Source organism: Eretmochelys imbricata, chromosome 10, assembly GCF_965152235.1.
Source record: "Eretmochelys imbricata isolate rEreImb1 chromosome 10, rEreImb1.hap1, whole genome shotgun sequence".
NCBI classification, from domain to species: Eukaryota; Metazoa; Chordata; order Testudines; family Cheloniidae; genus Eretmochelys; species Eretmochelys imbricata.
Genome location: NC_135581.1, coordinates 36,968,500 through 36,990,524, shown reverse-complemented (window position 1 = coordinate 36,990,524; position 22,025 = coordinate 36,968,500). Strand labels below are relative to the sequence as shown.

The 22,025-nt window shown below is 48.9% G+C and overlaps 1 protein-coding gene across 1 annotated transcript in view; it reads right to left on the bottom strand.

Moving 5' to 3' along the window:
• The window catches only part of LOC144271453 (ankyrin repeat and fibronectin type-III domain-containing protein 1-like), a 105,331-nt gene that overhangs the window by 57,895 nt on the left and 25,411 nt on the right, over positions 1 to 22,025 (bottom strand). The window contains exons 17-18 of the mRNA XM_077828814.1: positions 21,014 to 21,669; positions 17,748 to 18,029 (exon numbers count right to left, since the gene is read on the bottom strand). Coding sequence (XP_077684940.1) covers positions 17,748 to 18,029; positions 21,014 to 21,669 — 938 coding nt within the window. The remainder of the gene's footprint in view (positions 1 to 17,747; positions 18,030 to 21,013; positions 21,670 to 22,025) is intronic.

The window sequence follows — 22,025 nt, the reverse complement described above, 5'->3', positions numbered from 1 at the left end:
ACTGTCCTCTGGCCCCTTGGGACAGTTTGCTCACATGCTCCTGCTCAATGTAGGTGCTATGAGAAGCACAGGAGAGGTGGCCTCTGAGGCAAGTCATCCAGGACTTCATAGATAGTCCAACATCTTGTATTTCACTTGGAAGTGAATTGCTAGCAAACCGAGGGAAGAAGGTCTAGGAGAAGTCTATAGCTATCCACGGAGCAGACACAGCCTGGGTTCTGGGAGTGCAAGCTTCCTCACCTTGCCCTGCTGACATATGTCACCTGTGACTTGGAGGGACCATTGCTCAGGGGAGAAGGGAGTTCAGTTTCTAGGGCCGCCTTAGTGCTTGGCCCCTCTGCAAAGTTTGTCAGCAAGGAGGTCAGCTGTGGTAGGACAGAGGCCCACCCACCTATTGCAGCGTGACCACTGAACAGGAGGAGGATGACTAGGTTACTCCTGACCGGGTCCAGAGCTGATGCTGAGACACAGGGTGTGCCCATCCACTCCCTTCTGTACATGAAATTCAAATAAGTAGGGGAAAGGTCTTATGAATATGGGGCCAGATCCTCAGCTGGTGGAAATCAGCAGAGCTCCACTGACAACAACGGCGCTATCCTGATTTACATCAGTTCACTGTCTGGCCCATTTACACAAATATTTTCCCCTTGGGGAGGAATAATGACTTCAGGGCATCCCAGTCTACACTGCATCAGCTCTCCATACAGGCAGGCCCTTCGGTAGCCCTTCAGGTATTGGGGAGTCCTGAATCCCAGTTGCTAAAGGTGTAATGCCTCAGGCACCCAATAGAGGAGAGAGAAATCTCATCCCAAGCTGGTTTTCCCCCAGGGAACAGGGAAGATGGGAAGCCCCAGGTTTCCTGTCTTTGAGTCCTAGCTGCAGCAACCTGGAAAAGAAAAAGGTTCGGGTTGCAGAATCCTAGGAGTAGAGGGAGAGTATGTAGCTCTGCCTCTTGCAAAGCCAGGGTAGGCAAAAGAGAACTCTCTGGAGACAGCAGACTGGCCTTCAGTAGGATATACCTACAAATGCACTGCACAACAGTGGCCAATGACAGGACCACATAAAGCATGAAAAGGCTGTGGGGATGGAGGCAGAGAAACAAAGACCCACTTGGGTACCATGTTCTAGGCACCCAGAGCCCACAATCATAGACGCAGAGACTTTAAGGCCAGAAGGGACCACTGCGATCACCTAGTCTGTCTGCCTGCCCATCAAAGGCCACAGAACCTCACCTACGCACTCCTGTAACAAACCCCCTAACCTCCGACTGAGTTACTGATGTCCTCAAATCATGGCTTAAAGACTTCAAGTTATAGAGAATCCCCCATTTACACTAGTTCAAACCAGGAAGTGACCCATTCCCCATGCTGCAGAGAAAGGTGAAAAAAACCCCAGGGTCTCTGACCTGGGGGAAAATTCCTTCCCGACCGCAAACATGGCAATCAGTTAGATCCTGAGTGTATGGGCAAGAGCCACCAGACAGACACTTGGGAAGTGACAAATGTGCTAACAACATAAGAATGGCAATACTGGGTCAGACCAAAGGTCCATCTAGCCCAGTATCCTGTCTACCGAGAGTGGCCAATGCCAGATGCCCCAGAATGAATGAACAGAATAGGTAATTATCAAGTGATCCAACCCATGTTGCCCATTCCCAGCTTCTGGCAAAACCGAGGCTAGGGACACCATTCCTGCCCATCCTAGCTAATAGCCATTAATGGACCTAGCTACCACGAATTTATCTAATTAATTTTTGAACCCAGTTATACTTTTGGCCTTCACCACCAACCCCTGGGAACAAGTTCCTCAGGTTGACTGTGCGTTGTGTGAAAAAGTACTTCCTTTTGTTTGTTTGAAACGTGCTGACTATTATTTAATGGGATGACCTCTGGATCTTGTGGTGTTTGAAGGGGTAAATAACATTTCCTTATTCACTTTCTCCACACCATTCCTGATTTTATAGACCTCTATCATATCCCCCCTTAGCCGTCTCTTTTCCAAGCTGAAAAGTCCCAGTTTTTTAAATCTCTCCTCATATGGAAGCTGTTCCATACCCCTAATAATTTTTGTTGCCCTTTTCTGAACCTTTTCCAATTCCAATATATCTTTTTTGAGATGGGGCAACCAGAACTGCTTGCACATTTCAAGATGTGGGCATACCATGGATTTATATAGTGGCATTATGATATTTTCTGTTTTATTACTTATATCCCTTTCCTGATGGTTCCTACCATTCTGTTAGCTTTTTTGACTGTCGTTGCACATTGAGCAGATGTTTTCAGAGAACTATCCATGATGTATGTATAGCTGGGATTATTTTTTCTAACATGCATTACTTTGCATTTATCCACATTGAATTTCATCTGCTATTTTGTCACCTAGTCATTAAGGTTAGTGAGGTCCCTTTGTAACTCTTCACAGTCAGCTTTGGACTTAACTACCTTGAGTAATTTTGCATCAATTGCAAATTTTGCCACCTCATTGTTCACCCCTTTTCCAGATCATTTATAAATATGGTGAACAGCACAGGGCCTGTACAGCTCCTTGAGAGACCTCATTATTTACGTCTCGTCTTTGTGAAACTGACCATTAATTCCTACATTTCGTTTCCTGTCTTTTAACCAGTTACTGATCCATGAGACCTCCCCTCTGATCCCAGGACAGCTCACTTTAAGTGCTAGGGCAATGGAGAACTCAGTCCCTGGCATCTCCTGTGGTGCGTCGTATCACTAATAACATGACTGAGGTTCCGTCCCCACCTGCATTGTGACTTAGCATAGCTCCTCCAAGGCACTCTCCAAGGCCATCAATACATCTCCTTTGTTAGCTCCTTGGGAACAATTAGCAAGTCACTCTCTGTGACTCTTAGTACAATGAGGGCCCCTGGCAATCCCAGCGCGAGCTTATGTAATCTGGGAGATCTTTTGGTTACCCCAAACCACCATTCTGCAGTGTCACAGACTATTTATGAGCCCCAGCTAAACTTCCAGCAGACCTCAAATGCCTACAGCCTAGACATGACCCAAACTGAACACCTCATTTGGTGAAAGAGACACTGGCGGTAGCACAGGCAGAGAGCAGATATTGTGTGTTGCTTTACCAAGGACAACACAGAAGAGACCTTGGAGTCAACATGTTTGTTGACCGAAATGAGGTTCTTTGGTTTTATCTAGGATGGCCAGTGCCCCCAGCACAGTAACCCTGTCACCAGCATGAGCTGCTGGGGGATAGATCATGTCCAGCTTTTGAAGCATAGCACCCCTGATGCCTGTCTGGGATGCTGGCAGCTGGAGTAAATCCTGGTAAGCAAAGAGCAAAACATTCCCCCCAGAGACTGATGGAAAGAAACAGTGCCCTGCTGGGAGACAGCTAGATTGGCCATAGTTAAGGCTAAGATTCTGTCACCCATATATTTAGTAAAAATCACAGACAGGTCACGGGCAATAAAGAAAAATTCACTGAAGCCTGGGACCTATCGGTGACTTTTACTAAAAATATGCATGACCAATGGAGAGCTGCAGGCTCCCCCCATCACCCAGGGGCCTGGTCCCCCCACTGATCGCGGCGGCTCCAAGCATCCTGGCCACCTGTGGCAGCTCTAAGCCCCAGGGTACCCTGGCCGCCTGCGGCAGCTCTGAATTCTGAAGTACCCTGGCCGCCTGTGGGGGCTCCGTGCTCCAGGGAACTCATGGCGGCTCTGTGCTCTGGGGTGCCTGCAGTGGCTGGGACTTCCCGGGAGCCTCACTGCCTGCAGTGGCCAGGAGTTTGGGTCTCCCCACCGCCTTGGAGCTCTTGGCACCCCTGCCTCCAACCCGGCTTGGAGCTGCCTGTGGGGCACTCCTGCCTCCCTCTGTGGCTGGGAGCTCAGGCCCCTGCAGTTCCCCACCGCCCCTGCAGCTCCCAGGCACTGGGGGCTCAAGTCACGGAGGTCTGTAGAAGTCACGGATTCCATGACTTCTGTGACCTCCGTGACAAAATCATAGCCCTAGCCATAGGCAAGTTATGGAGACTGTCACTGCCCGCAGCACTGAGCCCAACTCATTGCTAAAGTACTGGCAGATAGGAGGATGTCTAGGTTATGAAGGACATTGGGGCCCCTAAAGCCATGGTTCCGTCCTCACCTGCATTGCGACTTAGTATAGCTCCTCCAAAGCACTCTCCAAGGCCATCAGTACATCTCTGGGGTTGTGGGGAGTTAGGGCATGTCTGGGTTAAGGAGTACAGTGCCTCCAGCAATCCATGGCCACCAAGTATGGAGATGCTGAAAGATGAAAAACAGCCAACTCCCCAAACACTGTGGGTGGGTAGTGTTATATAGGACATGTCTAGGTCCAGAACCTCCACTTCCACTGAGTCAACTCAGTTCCAGGAATGGAGCATAACTCTTGGGCCTTTTGGCAGTCACGATCCATGACAATACCTTACTGCATCCCAGCTTGTTTCAGTTTGGCTGGGATCTGAGCAGTGAAGCTGTATGTGCTCTCTCGCTGATGCAGGTTTACTTTGCTCAGCATCTGACGGCATGGGTGGCCTCTTCAGTGCTGTGCTGCCAGTACCGTGAACTAACAGAGTTGCAGAAGATATATTAAAAAACCTCCACCTACAAAAACATGATTTGTTTTGTAATAAATCTCCTTCTGTTTTGTTTTTGATGGGAGATGGTGGCTCTGGGATCTGAGGGGCTGGGAGACAGCTCAAGACAATTCAAATTCCTCCCCCAGGTGCTATCAATTAATGCCTTCATTAAACACCAAGATCAAAGGCAGCCACAGCTGGAGCATGATGGAACAACGGAGTTCAGCTCCATGAAGTCACCCACAAGTGGTGACAACTTCAAAAGGGGCTGGATCGTGCTGCACCAGCAGGACATGGAAATGGCAAAGCTGCCTGTGCCTGAAGAGAATGAGAGAGAGGACTCTTCCTGGGTCCCCCAGTCCATCATGGAATAAAAAGCAGGGGGACAACCATGGCCAAGTGGCCTTCAGCACATGTGCTCCATAGGGAAGCCACATGACCCAGCTGCCAGAAAGCCACCCTTGAGCAGCAGCTCAAGGACTAAACCCTGGAGTCCATAGCACATCGCCCATTGATGTCACTGGCAGCCTCAAGTGCTCCCAGTGGAGTGTGGGGCCTGGAGCTTTGGTGGGAGGAGGAATGGAAAGGGTTTGGGAAGAAGGCAAAAATCACTCATCTGGGGTTTCCAAGGAGAAGCTTACGTAAAGCACAGGCTCCCCCTGGCACCACTCGTCCGGTAGCATCTCAGCTCTGCTCCCGCAGTATCCATGCTCTCTCAGTCAATCCTGGCCTCCCCTGCACTTTTCCAACATTATTCATTTGTTTCTATCACCAGAGCACCTAGGAGTCCTGCTGAGGGACCAGGCGCCCGCAGGATTCGGCGCTGTACAAACACAGAACCAAAAGATGGTGCCTGCCCTAAAGAGCTGACAGTCAAAGTAACAGTCTTCATACTTGATTGCAAAAGGATCTCTCTCTCCTGCAGGTGAGATTTCTTCTCCAGGTTCACTTGGCATCTAGCGCATACCAAACAGACAAGCCCTAAACAGATGAATTCTGAGTCCTTGCCTGTGGTTCAAATGTTCTGAAAAAGGCACCAAAGCTGATCTAGAAAGACATGTTTTCCTTTTAAAATTCCTTGGCAGAATTCAGCCCTCTGCACCAGTCCTGTATGTGCTTGTATCTGCAGTCCTCTCTCTTTGGCAGGTAAGATAACCCAGGTTTGGTGAGACAAACGTGTGCTTCACCCAGGTGAAAACATGATCCCCGCAAGCTCTGACGAAGCAAGGGGAGGAACTGGTGCCTCTCGCGATGGGCCCCTTCGACAGACCCTGGAAGTCCAGGGATGCACCCGAGTGAAATGCAGCATGTGAGCTCATGGTCAAGGACCCTGAGAAAATGGTTTCACTTCAGAAGCTGCTGCTGTTGATCAGCTGGCACAAGGCATGAGAGTTGTTGAGTATTACAAGATAGTCACTACCTGCCACAGCAGAACTGCTGATGGGCTGCTTGCAGCTACCATCCACATGGCATCTTTCTGTTCCACCTCCGTGAGCCATACTCCCTTGCCATGGCTACCCTGCAGGAGCCCATACGCTGCAGCTATTCCATCTTTATCAGCTCTGCCTCAGCTACTGTTATGCCACCTGTGAGTCCCTTACACACCAAGAGGTTGGTTGTTGGTGGTGCACAAAGTTCCCACTGTTTTCAGTGGGAATGGTGGGTGCTCAGTGCACTGAAAGTCAGACCCTCGCTGTGCAAGCATTCACTGCCCCCCTTCTTCCACGCAACACCCACTTAGCCCTGCATTCCCATGCACACGGCACACACATCCTAGGAGCACTCCCCCAGGCCAAACGCCTGCATGCAAAGACCTGCCATTGCTTTCACACTGCTTTCTAATTTCGTGCCTACAATCATAGGCCAGCACCAAACCGCAGGAACTGCTGACGGAATTCTAACATCCGGCTCCCTGATCGCACCTGCAAATGGGTGAGAACTGATTGCACCTATGCGTACAGGCAATGTTCAGTCTTCATAAGCATTGCCCCTAGTGTCTAGTAATGTACACGCAACACTGACACACATAAATCCGTAGCTGCAGCTAGTCCACACAACACAACCCCAGGAATGTTTTCTTTAAAGATATGTGGGTCTATATTTAGTTTAGTTAGACCCTTTCCGATAAATTTAGTAGATACTAGCATCTAGTTGGGTGTGTGAAAATCCAGTGCGTGTTAAAGTGCGGCCCTTGAGCTTAGCCACAGTGGTACATGCGAGATCCCATGAGTGACCTGCACAGCTTCCTACCCCGGACACACAGTGAGGCAAAGGACCAGCAGCTCTAGAGCCAGGAATAGGGCAGCAGGCACTGAGGGTACGTCTACGCAGCAAGCAGATTCCCATGCCAGCGAGACTCAGAGCCCATCCTGGGGGGAGCTCAGGCTCTGAAGATGAGGAATGGGGATGGGCTTCAGAGCCTGGGTTCCAACCCCAGCTCCAACATCTACACAGCTGGTTTTAGTACAATAGTGTGAGCCCTGCAAGGCCTGTGGTCTGAGACTTGCTGCCATGGGATTCTGCTTGCTGTGTAGGTGTATTTTCAGCAAGCTTCTGCCACTAAACACTCCTGCAACAATCCTTAGCCCTGCCTGCAACATCCTATGCTATCCTAGTCTGGAGCCCTCACTCAGCTCTGCTGTTGAACCTCACTTTTCCTTTGTAACTGTTCTAATCCTGGACTCCCCCAAAGGCTGCACCCTGGCCTAAATCAACCCTTGCTAGCCTGCTCCTTGTGCCAGTGGTAGGGGCCTTTGACGCTGATTTCCAGGGACTCTGCTGAGGCTTGCCAACACAGTTTGCTTGTGACTTGCACAAATTATTTGAAGTTGGATCTAGCAAAGTAAACGGCATGGCACGGAAGGGTATTGTCTTTCCTACTGTCATTGTACACATTAAATCGCCTGATTCTACAGGATGGACATCTTGCAAATGCCTACGACCATAGTGACATTTGTCTTTGCAGAGCGCTGCTGAGGTGTGGATGCACCAGGAAGCTCAGGAGGAAAAGGGATATTTGACTAGCTAAAAGAGCAGCACTCGCATCTAGTTCAGCAACAGCAAACCCCATCTCCAAGGCAGGGATGTTCAGATCTACTGCAAGTTTGGTAGCAGATTCCAGTCTGGGATTTTCCTGCAACTGGCTCAGATGAAAAGTGTGTGCTTGGCTAAGCAATGAGCAGCAGAGTCACATGTGCAGCTCTCATCAGGTTTCTGAAGCGTCGTCCTTCTGCAAAGCTGCCTTAAGCTTCTGATATGCACAGTCCATTCACTGCCCCATGCGCTTTTGTGGCACTCATAGCTTAGAAGCGGGACAAAAAGCAACAAGATTTTATCATTATGGTTATTTTAATTTATAAAGCAAATCAAACTCCTTCAGGGCGAATCTGTTTGCACTTCAAAAGAACCTCTCTGAAGCCTGAGTCAGCAGGACTCTTTGGTATGTGCTTCATAGAATATTGGGGCTGGAAGGGACCTCAGGAGGTCATCTAGTCCTCAAAGCAGGACCAATCCCCAATTATTGCCTCAGATCCCTAAATGGCCCCTTCAAGGATTGAACTCACAACCCTGGGTTTAGCAAGCCAATGCTCAAACCACTGAGCTATCCCTTCCCCCCTTAAGCATCTGCTTAAGTTTCACTGACTTGACTTGGGGACAGAATTTGTATATATTAGCATGTATATGTTCAAGAAGGGTGAGAGTTAAGGTTGCTTTGAGAAGCTTGGGCCAATCCTGATGTCATTGAAATCAACTGGAGTTTTGAAATGTCTTCAGTGGTGCCAAGATTTGGCTGCTCAACTAAAAATTTCTATGTGATGGGGAGATTAAAATCTCAGCTCTAATGTTTGCATTCGCCAGCTTTATTCCACATTGGCTGTGGCTTTCCTGGGAGCATATAGCCTCCAACTGTGTGTGACCGTGTGATCATTTGGGTGAAATCTGCTTTACCAAGCAAGTACCTTTTTGCTCAGAGAGGCCACTCTGCATCGCCCATTCTCAGTGGGCATTGTTCACAGAACAGAAATGTGAGCATCTGGCAACCCCTTGAGTCACAAAGCATTAATTGAATCAATACCATCTTTCATTGCATGGCACTGCTATTTATAAGTTACAGGGGCTAGATCAATGGTTCCCAAACTGGGGTTCACGAAATGTTACAGTGGGTTCTCAGGAAAAAATTCCCTAATGGCGGACAGAGCTGTCCATAGGGGCCCTGGGCAGCACGGGGCCAGCGGTCTGGAGCTTTGGGGATTTCCAAGAACTAAGCAGATCAAAGCAAGCATATCTATCCCACTGAGGACATTTAAACTTCAAAACTCCTTATAAGAAATGGAAAGGGAGGTGGATATTTTTTGCTGTTTTTAAAATTAAATAGGCAGCGAGTATTGTTTTTAAATTATTATGAAGAACAAGTTTAAACTTTGTTGTCACATGCTTTGTTTGCCTGGACTGCTCAAGACCTGAATGCTTGTGTAGGAGGAACTCTGAGTTGGCTTCTTAAATCCCTTCATGCTGTTTCATATCTGATACTCCTTGATGAAACATAAGAGCCAGAAGCACCAGTACAAATGGGCAAGGAGGGTCAAATGCCGCCCCCGCATCAGCTCTTTCCCCCCCCGGCGGGTCCCTCCTCTTTTTTTCTGGCAGCCCCCGCAGGCCCCCTCCACTTTTCCGGTGTGCCCCCCCCAGGCCCTGGGGTGCATGAGGGCTTCACCCCCACACCCGTTTTTTCTACTGCTGCCTCTGATAGGGGCCTCGCCTTATAACAGGCTTAATCAAAAGTGATACAAGCTACAAAAGTGAGATCTTGGAAGAGTGTTGCCTTTTCATAATGTAATAAAAATATTGCAAAGATAAATAATAATTAATAGTGTATAATAAGCATGTCATAAAAACAAATTTTATATTTCCAAGATCACTGCTTTTATAATTTATGCTGAGGTAAGGGAGAAAATCCCTGGAAATATTCATTTTTAGGAGGGGGGTTCACGAGACTTGACATTTTAGTGAAAGGAGTCCACGGGTTGTTAATATTTGAGAACCACTGGGTTAGATCCATAATTAACTTCATAATTGTCCGTGTAATAGCAGTCCTGGAACTTCTGCTGTACATTAATGGCTGACATATCCCTCCCTCTGCCACATAAAGCCTTTTGAAGGAAGATTTTCCATTGACTTCAACTGGCATTGGATCAGGCCCATAGCATCTTCTCAGAGTTAAACTCCATGGCAGATCCCCAGGGTTCATAGATTCATAGATATTAAGGTCAGAAGGGACCATTATGATCATCTAGTCCGACCTCCTGCACAACGCAGGCCACAGAATTTCACCCACCACGCCTTCAAAAAACCTCACACCTATAGCTGTGCTATTGAAGTCCTTAAATCGTAAAGACTTCAAGGGGCAGAGAATCCTCCAGCAAGTGACCTGTGCCCCATGCTACAGAGGAAGGCGAAAAACCTCCAGGGCCTCTTCCAATCTGCCCTGGAGGAAAATTCCTTCCCGACCCCAAATATGGCGATCAGCTAAACCCTGAGCATATGGGCAAGACTCATCAGCCAGATACTACAGAAAATTCTTTCCTGGGTAACTCGGATCCCACCCCATCTAATATCCCATCACAGGCTTACCATGAATATTTAATTACCAAAACCAATTTATCCTATCATACCATCTCCTCCATAAACTTATCGAGTTTAATCTTAAAGCCAGATAGATCTTTTGCCCACACTGCTTCCCTTGGAAGGCTATTCCAAAACCACTCTTCTGATGGTTAGAAACCTTCGTCTAATTTCTAATCTAAATTTCCTGGTGGCCAGTTTATATCCATTTGTTCTTGTGTCCACATTGGTACTGAGCTTAAATAATTCCTCTCCCTCTCTGGTATTTATCCCTCTGATATATTTATAGAGAGCAATCATATCTCCCCTCAACCTTCTTTTAGTTAGGCTAAACAGGCCAAGCTCCTTGAGTCTCCTTTCATAAGACAAGTTTTCCATTCCTCGGATCATCCTAGTAGCCCTTCTCTGTACCTGTTCCAGTTTGAATTCATCCTTCTTAAACATGGGAGACCAGAACTGCACACAGTATTGCAGGTGAGGTCTCACCAGTGCCTTGTATAACGGTACTAAAACCTCCTTATCCCTACTGGAAATACCTCTCCTGATGCATCTCAAGACTGCATTAGCTTTTTCCACAGCCATATCACATTGGCAGCTCATAGTCATCCTATGATCAACCAATACACCAAGGTCCTTTTCCTCCTGCATTACTTCTAATTGATGCGTCCCTAGCTTATAACTAAAATTCTTGTTATTAATCCCTAAATGTATAACCTGACACTTCTCACTATTAAATTTCATCCTATTACTATTACTCCAGTTTACAAAGTCATCCAGATCCTCCTGTAGGATATCCCTGTCCTTCTCTAAATTGGCAATACCTCCCAGCTTTGTATTATCCGCAAACTTTATTAGCACACTCCCACTTTTTGTGCCAAGGTCAGTAATAAAAAGATTAAATAAGATTGGTCCCAAAACCGATCCCTGAGGAACTCCACTGGTAACCTCCCTCCAGCCTGACAGTTCACCTTTCAATAGGACCCGTTGTAGTCTCCCCTTTAACCAATTCCTTATCCACCTTTCAATTTTCCTATTGATCCCCATCTTATCCAATTTAACTAATAATTCCCCATGTGGCATGGTATCACATGCCTTACTAAAATCTAGGTAAATTAGATCCACTGCATTTCCTTTGTCTAAAAAATCTGTTACTTTCTCAAAGAAGGAGATCAGGTTGGTTTGGCACGATCTATCTTTTGTAAAACCATGTTGTATTTTGTCCCATTTACCATTGACTTCAATGTCCTTAACTACCTTCTCCTTCAAAATTTTTTCCAAGACCTTGCATACTACAGCTGTCAAACTAACAGGCCTATAATTACCTGGATCACTTTTTTTCCCTTTCTTAAAAATAGGAAGTATGTTAGCAATTCTCCAATCCTACGGTACAACCCCTGAGTTTACAGATTTATTACAAATTTTTGCTAATGGGCTTGCAATTTCATGTGCCAATTCCTTTAATATTCTTGGATGAAGATTATCTGGGCCCCCCGATTTAGTCCCATTAAGCTGTTTGAGTTTCGCTTCTACCTCAAATATGGTAATGTCTACATCCATATCCTCATTCCCATTTGTCATGTTACCATTATCCCTAAGATCCTCTTTAATCTTATCAAAGACTGAGGCAAAGTATTTGTTTAGATATTGGGCCATGCCTAGATTATCCTTGACCTCCAGTCCATCCATCCATGTTTTATAGGAGGGCAAATCTGGTTCTTCCCCAACTCACCAGAGCTTTGGGATGGAGATCCCAAACCAGAGGTACCTGAGAGAGAGAAATGTCACAGTGCAGGGACCAAACCTGAACCTCAGATCTAAACACTGCCAGACTTTGGGGCGATCCAGATCTGAGATCCACAGAACCCCACTCTCTTCAGTGGAACAAACCAGGACCTCAGATCAGAGGGGGAATGTGGGGAAAGCTTTGTTCTGACTTCCACAGCTCAGGCTCTGCCCTAGTTCATTTATTCCCTAAAAGGGTGAACACTGAATCTACAGCCTGAGCAAAAAACTCACAGGGCCAGATCTTCAGCTGGTGTAAAGCAACAGAGCACCATTCTCTTCAATAGAGTTACACCAGTTCACACCAGCTATGCCCCAGGCCATCAAGGTCCACATGTGGGTGGAAAGATGAAGGAGGAAATTCTGGTTATTGAGGGCCTGCTGCAAATACTGGTATAGTTGAGGTTCACATTCTGGACCTCACAATGGGACAAGTCAAATGCATTGAGTGGCTTCTAAAGCTTGCTGCTGACTGAAGTGACATTGACAACAAGCCAGTGCCTCCCTAAGTGCAGCTAGTTCTGTGGTGCAGTCTCCGTGTTCCTCTGCGCCTAGGAAACAGGAATCCATAGCCCTTGTAGGGTGCCCCAGGAGCCTCCACCCACTGGGCAAAATGGATTTGTAATGAATCACAGCTGGGAATGCTGCCCCAATTGGTGGCACCCAGGCCCCTACCACAGCTGAAAGCTGGCCTTGTTTCGGGATCCTGGAGATGCTAGAACCAGTTCCCATTCCAATCAGCGGGAGAACGATGGTGGCTGCATAATAAGCTTTCCCATGGATTTCAGTGTGTTGTATCAAGTTCTCCTAGCACTTTGGTTCCCCGCAGAGACACACCGCTAAGAGCTGTTCCATCGTCCGCATGGTGGAGATTTTAATTAGGCACATGTCATGTAACATGGGTGCCCCTCACTCTTTGCTTCCAGGCTTTCACAGCCTACAAGTGGCACTGCCTACTCCAGGGGGGCACACAGCTTGGAGCTTGCAGATGTGCCCTAACCATAGGCCCTTGTTTCTTGCTGGGTATGAAGAATAAGGTGCAGAGGGGGATGCTGGCTCTGTTGATACCCAGAATGCTCTGCCAGCTCACAGCAGGGCTGATGTCTGAATCCTGGGCACAACTGCGAAGTTTTAGGCCTTCCTGCGTGTAGACTGCTCTAGCTGGCAGGGGAGGCTGTGTGTGCATGTACCACCAATTTTATCTCACCTGTTGTTTGCTCTTGCTACGGAGCGGCCGTCTGCTAACCCAGCCCTGACTAAGAGGGTGCTAGAGAGGGTGGGCATGGGAGAGAAGGGGTGCTGGCTGTGTGGGAGGGGTGAGAGGTGCGGGGGAGAGCGAGCGAGCGAGCGAGCAAGAAAGTGTGCACATGTGCAGATAATGGCACCAGAAAACCCTTCGGGGCTCTTGCTCTTGACTTAACAAACATCCAAGGGGAAAAAATGCTACAAAAGCCAAATAGCAACCCCCTCTCCCTGCACTGGGCTCCCGTCTGTGTGTGTCTGTGTCACAGTGGAACGTTCCTATACCTGCCAGGGTCCGATGCACCTTGGTGAATGAGCTCAAGTTGGCACAGAGTCAGACAGCAGCAAGTGCCAGGCTGGTGTCCATCGAGATGGCCCCTTTGCCAAAGTGCTGTCACCAGCGTCATTAGCACGGAGCGTAAGAAAACCTACTGGGGCGGGTGCTGTTAATCCTCCTCCAATGACAGCACCCGCCCTCTTCTTCTGCCCCAGGTCAACACATCACATGGGGCCTGCGTTAATGACATCACTGGTCAAGCTCTGAGTTCGTGGGAGAACTTGGGGCTGATACCAGCCTCGCTCCGTGCTCTTAGGCAGGCGCCTCCTGAGCTGAAGCATTTGGATGGCTCTGAAGGGATCCGTCGATGTGTTTATGTGTTTATACAGGTCTGTGCAGAGCCCCTTCCCATGGCTGCTGGGCATGGTGGCAAGGATGAAAATGAACGTAAAAGAGTCACCAGCAGAGCCAACCAGTTTAAACCATTGATGAGAACCATCCTCCTCCTTCTCCCAATTGCAGAATCTGCAGCACTCTGCAAATGTCCACATGTTGATGTTCCCGGCAGCCCCTTGGAGGCAGGTATTGCCTACACCTGGTTAGAATTTCCCAGCAGAATGTTTTTCTACACAATTGCACAATCAGAGAGAGGACTTTTTCTAATGTAAAATAAGAAGGTAACAGGGACTAATGGTCAGAGCACAGATCTGGGATTCAGGAATGCCCCAAGTTATGATCCCTGCTCTGACACTGACTTCCTCTGTGACTGTGGGAAAGTCACTCAACAGCTCTGTTCCTCACTTCCCCGCCTGCCTCTCAGGGCTCTGAGGATCACTGGATAGTGGACGTAATGGGCTTTGGATAGGGACAGCACTACCTGTGTTCCAAGTGCTATTCTGCAAAGTGGCCACTGCTTTCTGAAATGGAGCTGCAGTGTGTTTATTTGACCAGGATTATCTGCTGGTCACGTGACATGGAGAGGTCACTCTGCTTGTGCAGTACCTGGAGCTCTTTGAGATGTGTGTCCCTTCGAGGGCTCCACTCCAGGTGAGCCCCACGTGGCTTTGATCAGAGTTTTGGTAGCAGTGCCTGTTCACCCCGTGCCCCACACATCCTCATGCCCAGCAGCAAGGGTATATAGGGCTGCACAGATGAACCTCCCTCAGTTCCTTCTCATCTGCCAAGTCCCACAGAGCAAACTCTGAAGCAGACGACGGGTAGTGGAGCTCCCACATCTCAAAGAACAGTAACTGCATAGTGTGAGTAACCCTTCCTCCTTCTTTGAGTAGAATCCCTATGGGACCTCTGCTGCAGGTGACTTCCCAGTAGTATCCTCATCAGGAGGAGGGAGCACTGGACCGGAGTCCAGTACTGAAGACATGACTCCATTCCCAAGGGCAGCATCTGATGTAGAAGAATGAACCACCGCACAGGGTTTGGAAGAGGTGCAGAGGGTATTGACGGTGCAGATCTCAGCAATGGGGCCATATTTAAGTAATGCCATAGAGATAGGTAGCAAGCTCATGCAATGGACTGGCACCATAGGACAAGGTTGTGTATCGGCAGATTCATAACAAGAAATAACACGTCCAGAAATCCCCCCGGAGAGTGTCTGGGTGAAGATTTTGGACCTGTCAGCAATTGAAACGAACAGCCGGTGAGACTTTTTAAAAGACTTGGTTCTGTCTGATGGGTTTCAGGAAAAACAATGGAAGATGGATGACTTGGCTGATGTAAAATTCAGAGGACATTTTCAGTCGATACTTAGGTATGGACAAACTGTTAGGTATGGAAAAACACCTTGAGCAGTAACTTGGAATTCTTTGAGATGTTTGTCCACGTGGATTCTCCATGAGCTGCCCCTCTGGTTTGGAGTTTCTTCTGTAGGACTTCGCACATGAGAAGAAACTGAAGGTGATTTGCCTGCACAGCCCTATATATCCTCAGTATGGGGCATGAAGAGGTGCAAGTGCATTCATGGGTCCAACGGACACTGCTACTGTGATCAAAGGCACATGGGGCACATACACACCTGAAGTGGAGCACCCATAAGGGACTCTACTCAAAGAAGAACTCTGAGATTAATAATCCTACTCCTTCTTCGGGCCGGAAAACTGGGACCAGTTTTAACCTGCTGAAAGTTGTCGGCAAAGGAAAAAGAAAACGGGGATATGCCTTTTTTTATTTTCATTTGCAGATTGTCTTTAAAATACCATCAATGTCTCTGGGACGGCTTCTTGGCTGACTCCAGTGGAGCTCCATCTATTTACACCAGCTGAGGATCTCAGCCAAGCCTTCAACTTTGAACGTGACTATGATGGGGACAGGTATTAATACCTGGTGGTATGGGCCCCGATGAGGGCCTTACATACCACTTGTACCTTCTCCTCTCTCCACGGTGGAATATCAGAGCTAGTTTTGATTCCACGACAAGTCTAGTGACAGGCTACTGACCCGAATTCACTTTGGGCCAATGTTTTTTTTTTGGGGAGTGATAGCTCAGTGGTTTGAGCACTGGCCTGCTAAACCCAGGGTTGTGAGTTCAATCTTTGAGGGGGCCATTTAGGGATCTGAGGCAAAAATTGGAGACTGGTCCTTCTTTGAGCAAGGGGTTGGACTAGATGACCTCCTGAGGTCCCTTCCAACCCTGATATTCTATGATTCTATGATGTTTGGTGGTGAAGGGCTTGCATTGCGATATACTGCTAATCTTCCTGTATGAGGTACTGTTGGCTTTATCCAACAAAGCTATTCAAAAGAACATTTAAACAGAGATGGCAGCAGCTAGCCCTCAGAACGGCTGCATGTATAACCATTAAGGCACCAATCCTGAAATGTGGGGTGATGCCTGTGTCTGCATGGAGCCCAATGGGGCATTACAGGATCTGTGCCTAACCTAGGGGAAAACAGAGAGGGGAAGACAGGGGCACTGTCAAGATAGAAATCATACTATCCTTATCCTGTTACTAATTACACCTTTGATTACTGCAAACAAATAGTTTTAACATCTAACTTACTGTTCACCCTTTAGGTTCTGTTTTCCGTTGCTATCACTCAGCTTGGGCCATGAAACTAGATTAATCAGTTTCACTGTAAGTTTACAATCCTTTTCATTCTCTGATCTTCCAGCCCTACCACAATGCTCTTGTGTGTGGGTTTCCACTGGTTCAGACAATGGTTTAATTCCCCTGCCAAACCTCCTTCCACGGAATTACGGAACACAGTGTCCTTTTAAACAGTTTGCAGGCTGTGGGAAGTCCAGAGTTTAAATTCAGAACCTCATCCCAGTAACATAGGCTATGAAAATGTGCACTATGCATCAGGCCAAGAGAAGTAAAAATGTGATACATTCTCAGCAACACAGCCATTTTTACTATGGACCACAGGAGTTCAAAAAAACAACCTTAGTTAACAAGAGACCTAGTTGCTAACAAAACATCATGCTATTGGAGATACAAGAGAGGCCAATCACAATCACCAGAATAAAACGGTAACCAAAAGAAAGAAAACCCAACAGCACTGCTAAATGCACTGTGGGAAATTCTCTGTAGCAAACCTATAGTGGTAACATCAGTGAGTGTGAATGTGTGTGTGTGTGCACGCGTGTGTGGGATGTCCTTTTGCCTTTAAAACAAGTAAAAAGGATGTCCGGCTTTCACACAGCTTTCATGTCTCTTACACTTTTTTTTTAAGGAGAAAAAATCAGTTTGTTCCAAGAACTGTGTGCAATAACGTGTTTCTCCAGGTATAGAAACAAGGACAGTTAACAAAACAATCTTCTCTGCAACACCTTTGCAAGCCACCTCCTTCTTCCATCCACACTCTCCGCGCTGCCTGGAAATCTCTGGCTTGTCCTTCAATAAATCCCCAACTTAGATTGTCAGGGGGAGGAGGAGAATTATGTATTGCTGCTGCTGCCTTTTTGTGATTTTTTTCTACTCACCCTTCCTCCCTCCCCCCAAAATATTGACTTTCAAAAGTCCCATTCCAGCTACTGCTCCCCCCGGAGGCTGTGAGGTCTCCTGTGCTCCACCCTCATCTCTTGCAGTCATAAAAACCAGGTTTTGATGTGTCTTTGGTTAAAAAACCCCACAAACAAGTAATACACAGCCCAGTGTGATCCTATTCCACCCTGGGGATGTCTAATGAGAGGGTATCTGAGTAGGAAGGAAGCATTGGAGACGAGCTGTTTGCTCAGTGGAAGTTGAGGTTCCTCTAGTTTACCCTGTCCATTCCCCTCCTCTCATACTGTGGTCGCTGGCCCGTACTGGAACAAAAGAGGGGATGTCTCTTTGATTCGGACATAGAACCGCCCCTCAGGCCAGGCATTGTGGAGAGAGAGGGGTAAGAAGTCATCGGGCAGCCACTGCTCGGTGTCGTCTGACACGAACACTAGTCCAAAGTGATCCAGCTGATCCTCGCTGTAGCAGAAGGCGTCTACGTTGCCCAGCACATTCCGGGAGACCTCATTCATCTCCAGCACCACCAGCTTCACCACCTCTTCTGCCGACATCTTAGTGGTGATGTGCAGCTGCGGAAAGACAGGGGCAGAGAGACAGATGGTCAGCGGGGAATAAGAGAACCGGGAGGTGTCACAAGCCCGCAGGCATGAACCAATGCATCCTGGGCAGATCCCTTGCAAGTGAAAGGACTTAGGGACCTAGCCCCAATCCTGCAAACGCTTGCACACAATGTGAAGCATGTGCAGGATTAGGGCCTTAGCTGGGGGCTAATTCTGTCCTTCTTTGTCCTTGAGACAGTCTGATGGGGACTGCCCTCTGAATTTTAAATCACTGACAAGCAGCTAACCTCCTCTCAGCTTGGGGCTGTCAACTACTGTCTACACTGCGAGCTGGAGGTGTCATGACCAGCTCGAGGAGACATGCCCATGCTAGCTCTGGTCCAGCTAGTGCGCTAAGCACTGAGGGTAGCCATGGCAGCAAGAGCAGCAGGGGGGGCTAGCCACCTCCAGTACATACTCACTGTCTTGGATGGCGATGGACTCGGGGCAGCTCTAGCCTCTCCCACTTCGGGGGGCGACCCTCTACTGTTAGTGCACCAGCTGGATCAGAGTTAGTGTGAGTATGTCGCCTTGTGCTGGACATGACCTCTCCAGCTCCAAGTGCAGACCTACCCTGTCAGAGGCACAGGCTGGTCCCGAGGGTTTGAAGCAGGCAGCTATTCCCATCAGCACGGGGGCGCCAAGCTCCCGTTTCCCTTGGCACACTCATGAGAGCTATGTGCAACACCCTGCCGTGTGGTGCGGTGCAGCTCCTCAGCCAGCCTGTGGGGCTAAGCCGCCTTGCAGCAGCTGAGCACCCAGCCCTGTGTTTTTAGCCTGGCATCCTTGGGGACAGCAGAAAATGCTTTAAAGCAGGCACGTCCTGCCTTTGCAGCACCAAAAGCCAGGCAACTGGACAGACCCCAAGGGGCAGGCTCAGTTTGCACAGAAAGTGATGGTCACTTTTAAAAGGAAAAATAAACTCAGAGAGTCACATTATCCTCTGCTTGTAACTCCCTGCTAGATAAATAGAGAGCACTCGTTATCTGCGCTCCCTCGAGGGCCAGAAAAACCTGTAGACGTCAGCGCTGTCCTTCTCTGCAGTTACAAGGGCAGGAGCGGCAGAGGCTGCTCTGTCAGACCCGTCGCTTTCCCAGAAGAGTGAAAGAGATACTTTCAAAGGGAAAGAGGCTCCATGTCTTGAAGAGAGGAAGGGAGCCCACGCCAGAGAAGGGCCAGTGCGAGGGACAGAACACAGCCCTTCCCTGCTCAGACTTGGGAGAGATGCCGGAGAGAAGACTGAGGCTGAAGGAGTGGAGTAAGCCTGTGCTCGGGAGGGCAGAAGGGTACGGCAGGCTGAAGTCAGTTGATGGAGAAAGCTAGGAAGGGTCATTTGGAGCGGGATTCATAGATGGGGAGGAAACTGTCCTTACAGTGAAGGGAGAGCGGTCCCACTTCCGTGAGCAAGAGCAGCCTAGTTGCCAACTTCTTCAGAGTAAGAGAGGAGAGGACCCTTCTTCCTTCTTCCCATACAGGGGCCCCCTGCTGATTGCACAGCTACTTGGCCCTGGGGGCTGAGGGAAGGGAGGGGCTCGCTACATAGGATCAACTGTGGGAGGGGACGGGACACAGGATAAAGAGCGGGAATACTGCAGGGAGGATACAATGATGTAGGATAAAGAGCGGGAAGGCTGGGGAGGGGACGGTGACCCAGGATAAAGAGCGGGAAGGCTGGGGGAGGGGATGATGACCCAGGATAAAGAGTGGGAAGGCGGGGGGGAGGGGACAGTGACCCAGGATAAAGAGTGGGAAAATTGCGGGGAGGATACAATGACAGGATAAAGAGCAGGAAGGATGGGGGAGGATACAATGATGTAGGATAAAGAGCGGGAACGGTGCGGGAGGATACGATGACGTAGGATAAAGAGCAAGAAGGTTGTGGGAGGATGCAATGACATAGGATAAAGAGCAGGAAGTTTGGGGGAGGATGCGATGACATAGGATAAAGAACAGGAAGTCTGGGGGAGGGACAGTGATTTAGGATAAAGAGCAGGAACACTGGGGAGGGGACGGTGACCCAGGATAAGCCATGGGATCACTGCAAGGGACATTGACCCAGGATACACTGTGGGAATGGTGACCCAGGAGAACACAGAGTCATAGAATCATAGAATATCAGGGTTGGAAGGGACCTCAGGAGGTCATCTAGTCCAACCCCCTGCTCACAGCAGGACCAATCCCCAACTAAATCATCCCAGCCAGGGCTTTGTCAAGCCTGACCTCAAAAACCTCTAAGGAAGGAGATTCCACCACCCCCCTAGGTAACCCCTTCCAGTGCTTCACCACCCTCCTAGTGAAAAAGTTTTTCCTAATATCCAACCTAGACCTCCCCCACTGCAACTTGAGACCATTGCTCCTTGTTCTGTCATGTTGCATTGCATCTAACTGTCGAATTAAACAACTCTCTAATGGCCCAGAAAGGAGGCCGTGGACTATGGAGTGGTGGAGCATTAGAGGAGGGGAGGGAGGGAGGGAAGATGCATGCCCCTATCGAAATGAGCTCCCTGGACACAGGGTTTCTGCACCGGCCAGTATCTCCATCAACCCCAGCTTCTGGCAAGGCTGCACGCATTGGGAACAGCACAGGCCTGTCTACCTGGTCTTTGCTCCTTAACTCTCCTGCCATCTCTAGCATCAGATCAGCCGCACTGGAACAGGAGAGGTGGGGTACTGCTGCCGACACAGTGGGTGCCAGCTCCTGTCATCTCAGCCTGCTGGGACGTCAGTGGCCATGCTGCACTGTGGAGCAGCTGTGATGGCAGCAGCAAGAGCAGAAAATATTAAGGAGAAAAGCCTCAGTGGGAAGGTTGGACAAAGGCAGTATTTTCAGGCCTACGGGCAAAGAGCCCCCTCATCAAGTGCTCCCCCCCAAGCCCTATTTACATCACCAAAGCTGGGCTTTATTGTTGCTGTTCGCAGCAGACTTTCCTGCTGCCCTGGGAGCACGGTGATACCTTAACGCTGGTCTCGTTGGACAGTCCGGTTTCGTACTGAGGACAGACCCGTAAGGTGGCTGAGCCTGGCTTCTTCCCCCGGTTTGCTATGTATCCTGGCTCTGGTGGCTCCTGGAAGGTGCGAGTCCACTCTGCTGAGCGCGTCCGGAAGACAGGTTCAGAGCTTTCAACAGCCCGACTGTGCTCAGGGCTGAAAGCTGAGCCAGTCTCCAGCCTGAGCAAGCTGCACTGGCCCGCTGTCCTGGTTTCTGTTGGGGAGCTATCGACGGAGCCAGGACAGGACTTCCTGGCCACCTGGAAGAGGGGCTTGGGGAAATCCAAGCTGCTAGTGCGGACGCAGTAGGCCTGACGCTTCTCTGTGATGCGGAGGAGCTCAATCTGCCGGCTGGGGAGGACAAAGTCGCTGTCATACAGCTCTGGGGGTGGCCGGGGTTCCTCCGGGAGCAGCGGTGGGGCTTTGAGTTCATGGCTCTGCAGGACGTCAGGGGCACTGTCCCTCAAGGTTCGGGCAATTTTTCTGCCACAGCACTCAGGCCCCGAGGAGTAAACCAGGTCCAGCTCCTTGGGGCTTTGGGCCCTGCTGGAATCATAATCGCTGTCTGTAGCCAGGAACACCTCTGACGAGCCCTCCTCATCCGAGATCCCGTGGGAATCTGCTGGGAATGAAAAGGAAGAGTAGGGTCATCATTTCTCTGAGTCAATGCAAAAGGCCAGTGAGGCTGTCTGAGTATGATTTGGAGTCCAGGCAGCAAAAACCAGAAGACATCACCCCCCTACTTTGTGCCTCTACCTTGGGTAAGTTGATTTAGTCAATGTCTGGCTGCAAAGGTCACAAGTGAGCAAATCTATGAGTCTGAAGGCAAGAAATAGCTTTATCCTCTAGGCTCCTGATTTCCAGCTTTTATTGACATTTACTAGTGAAAGCCTATGGCCAGAATTAAAATCAGAGCCACTAAATATCAGTTTGAACAACCAGAATGTGACATTTACCAGGTGGCTTCAGTCCTCCCCA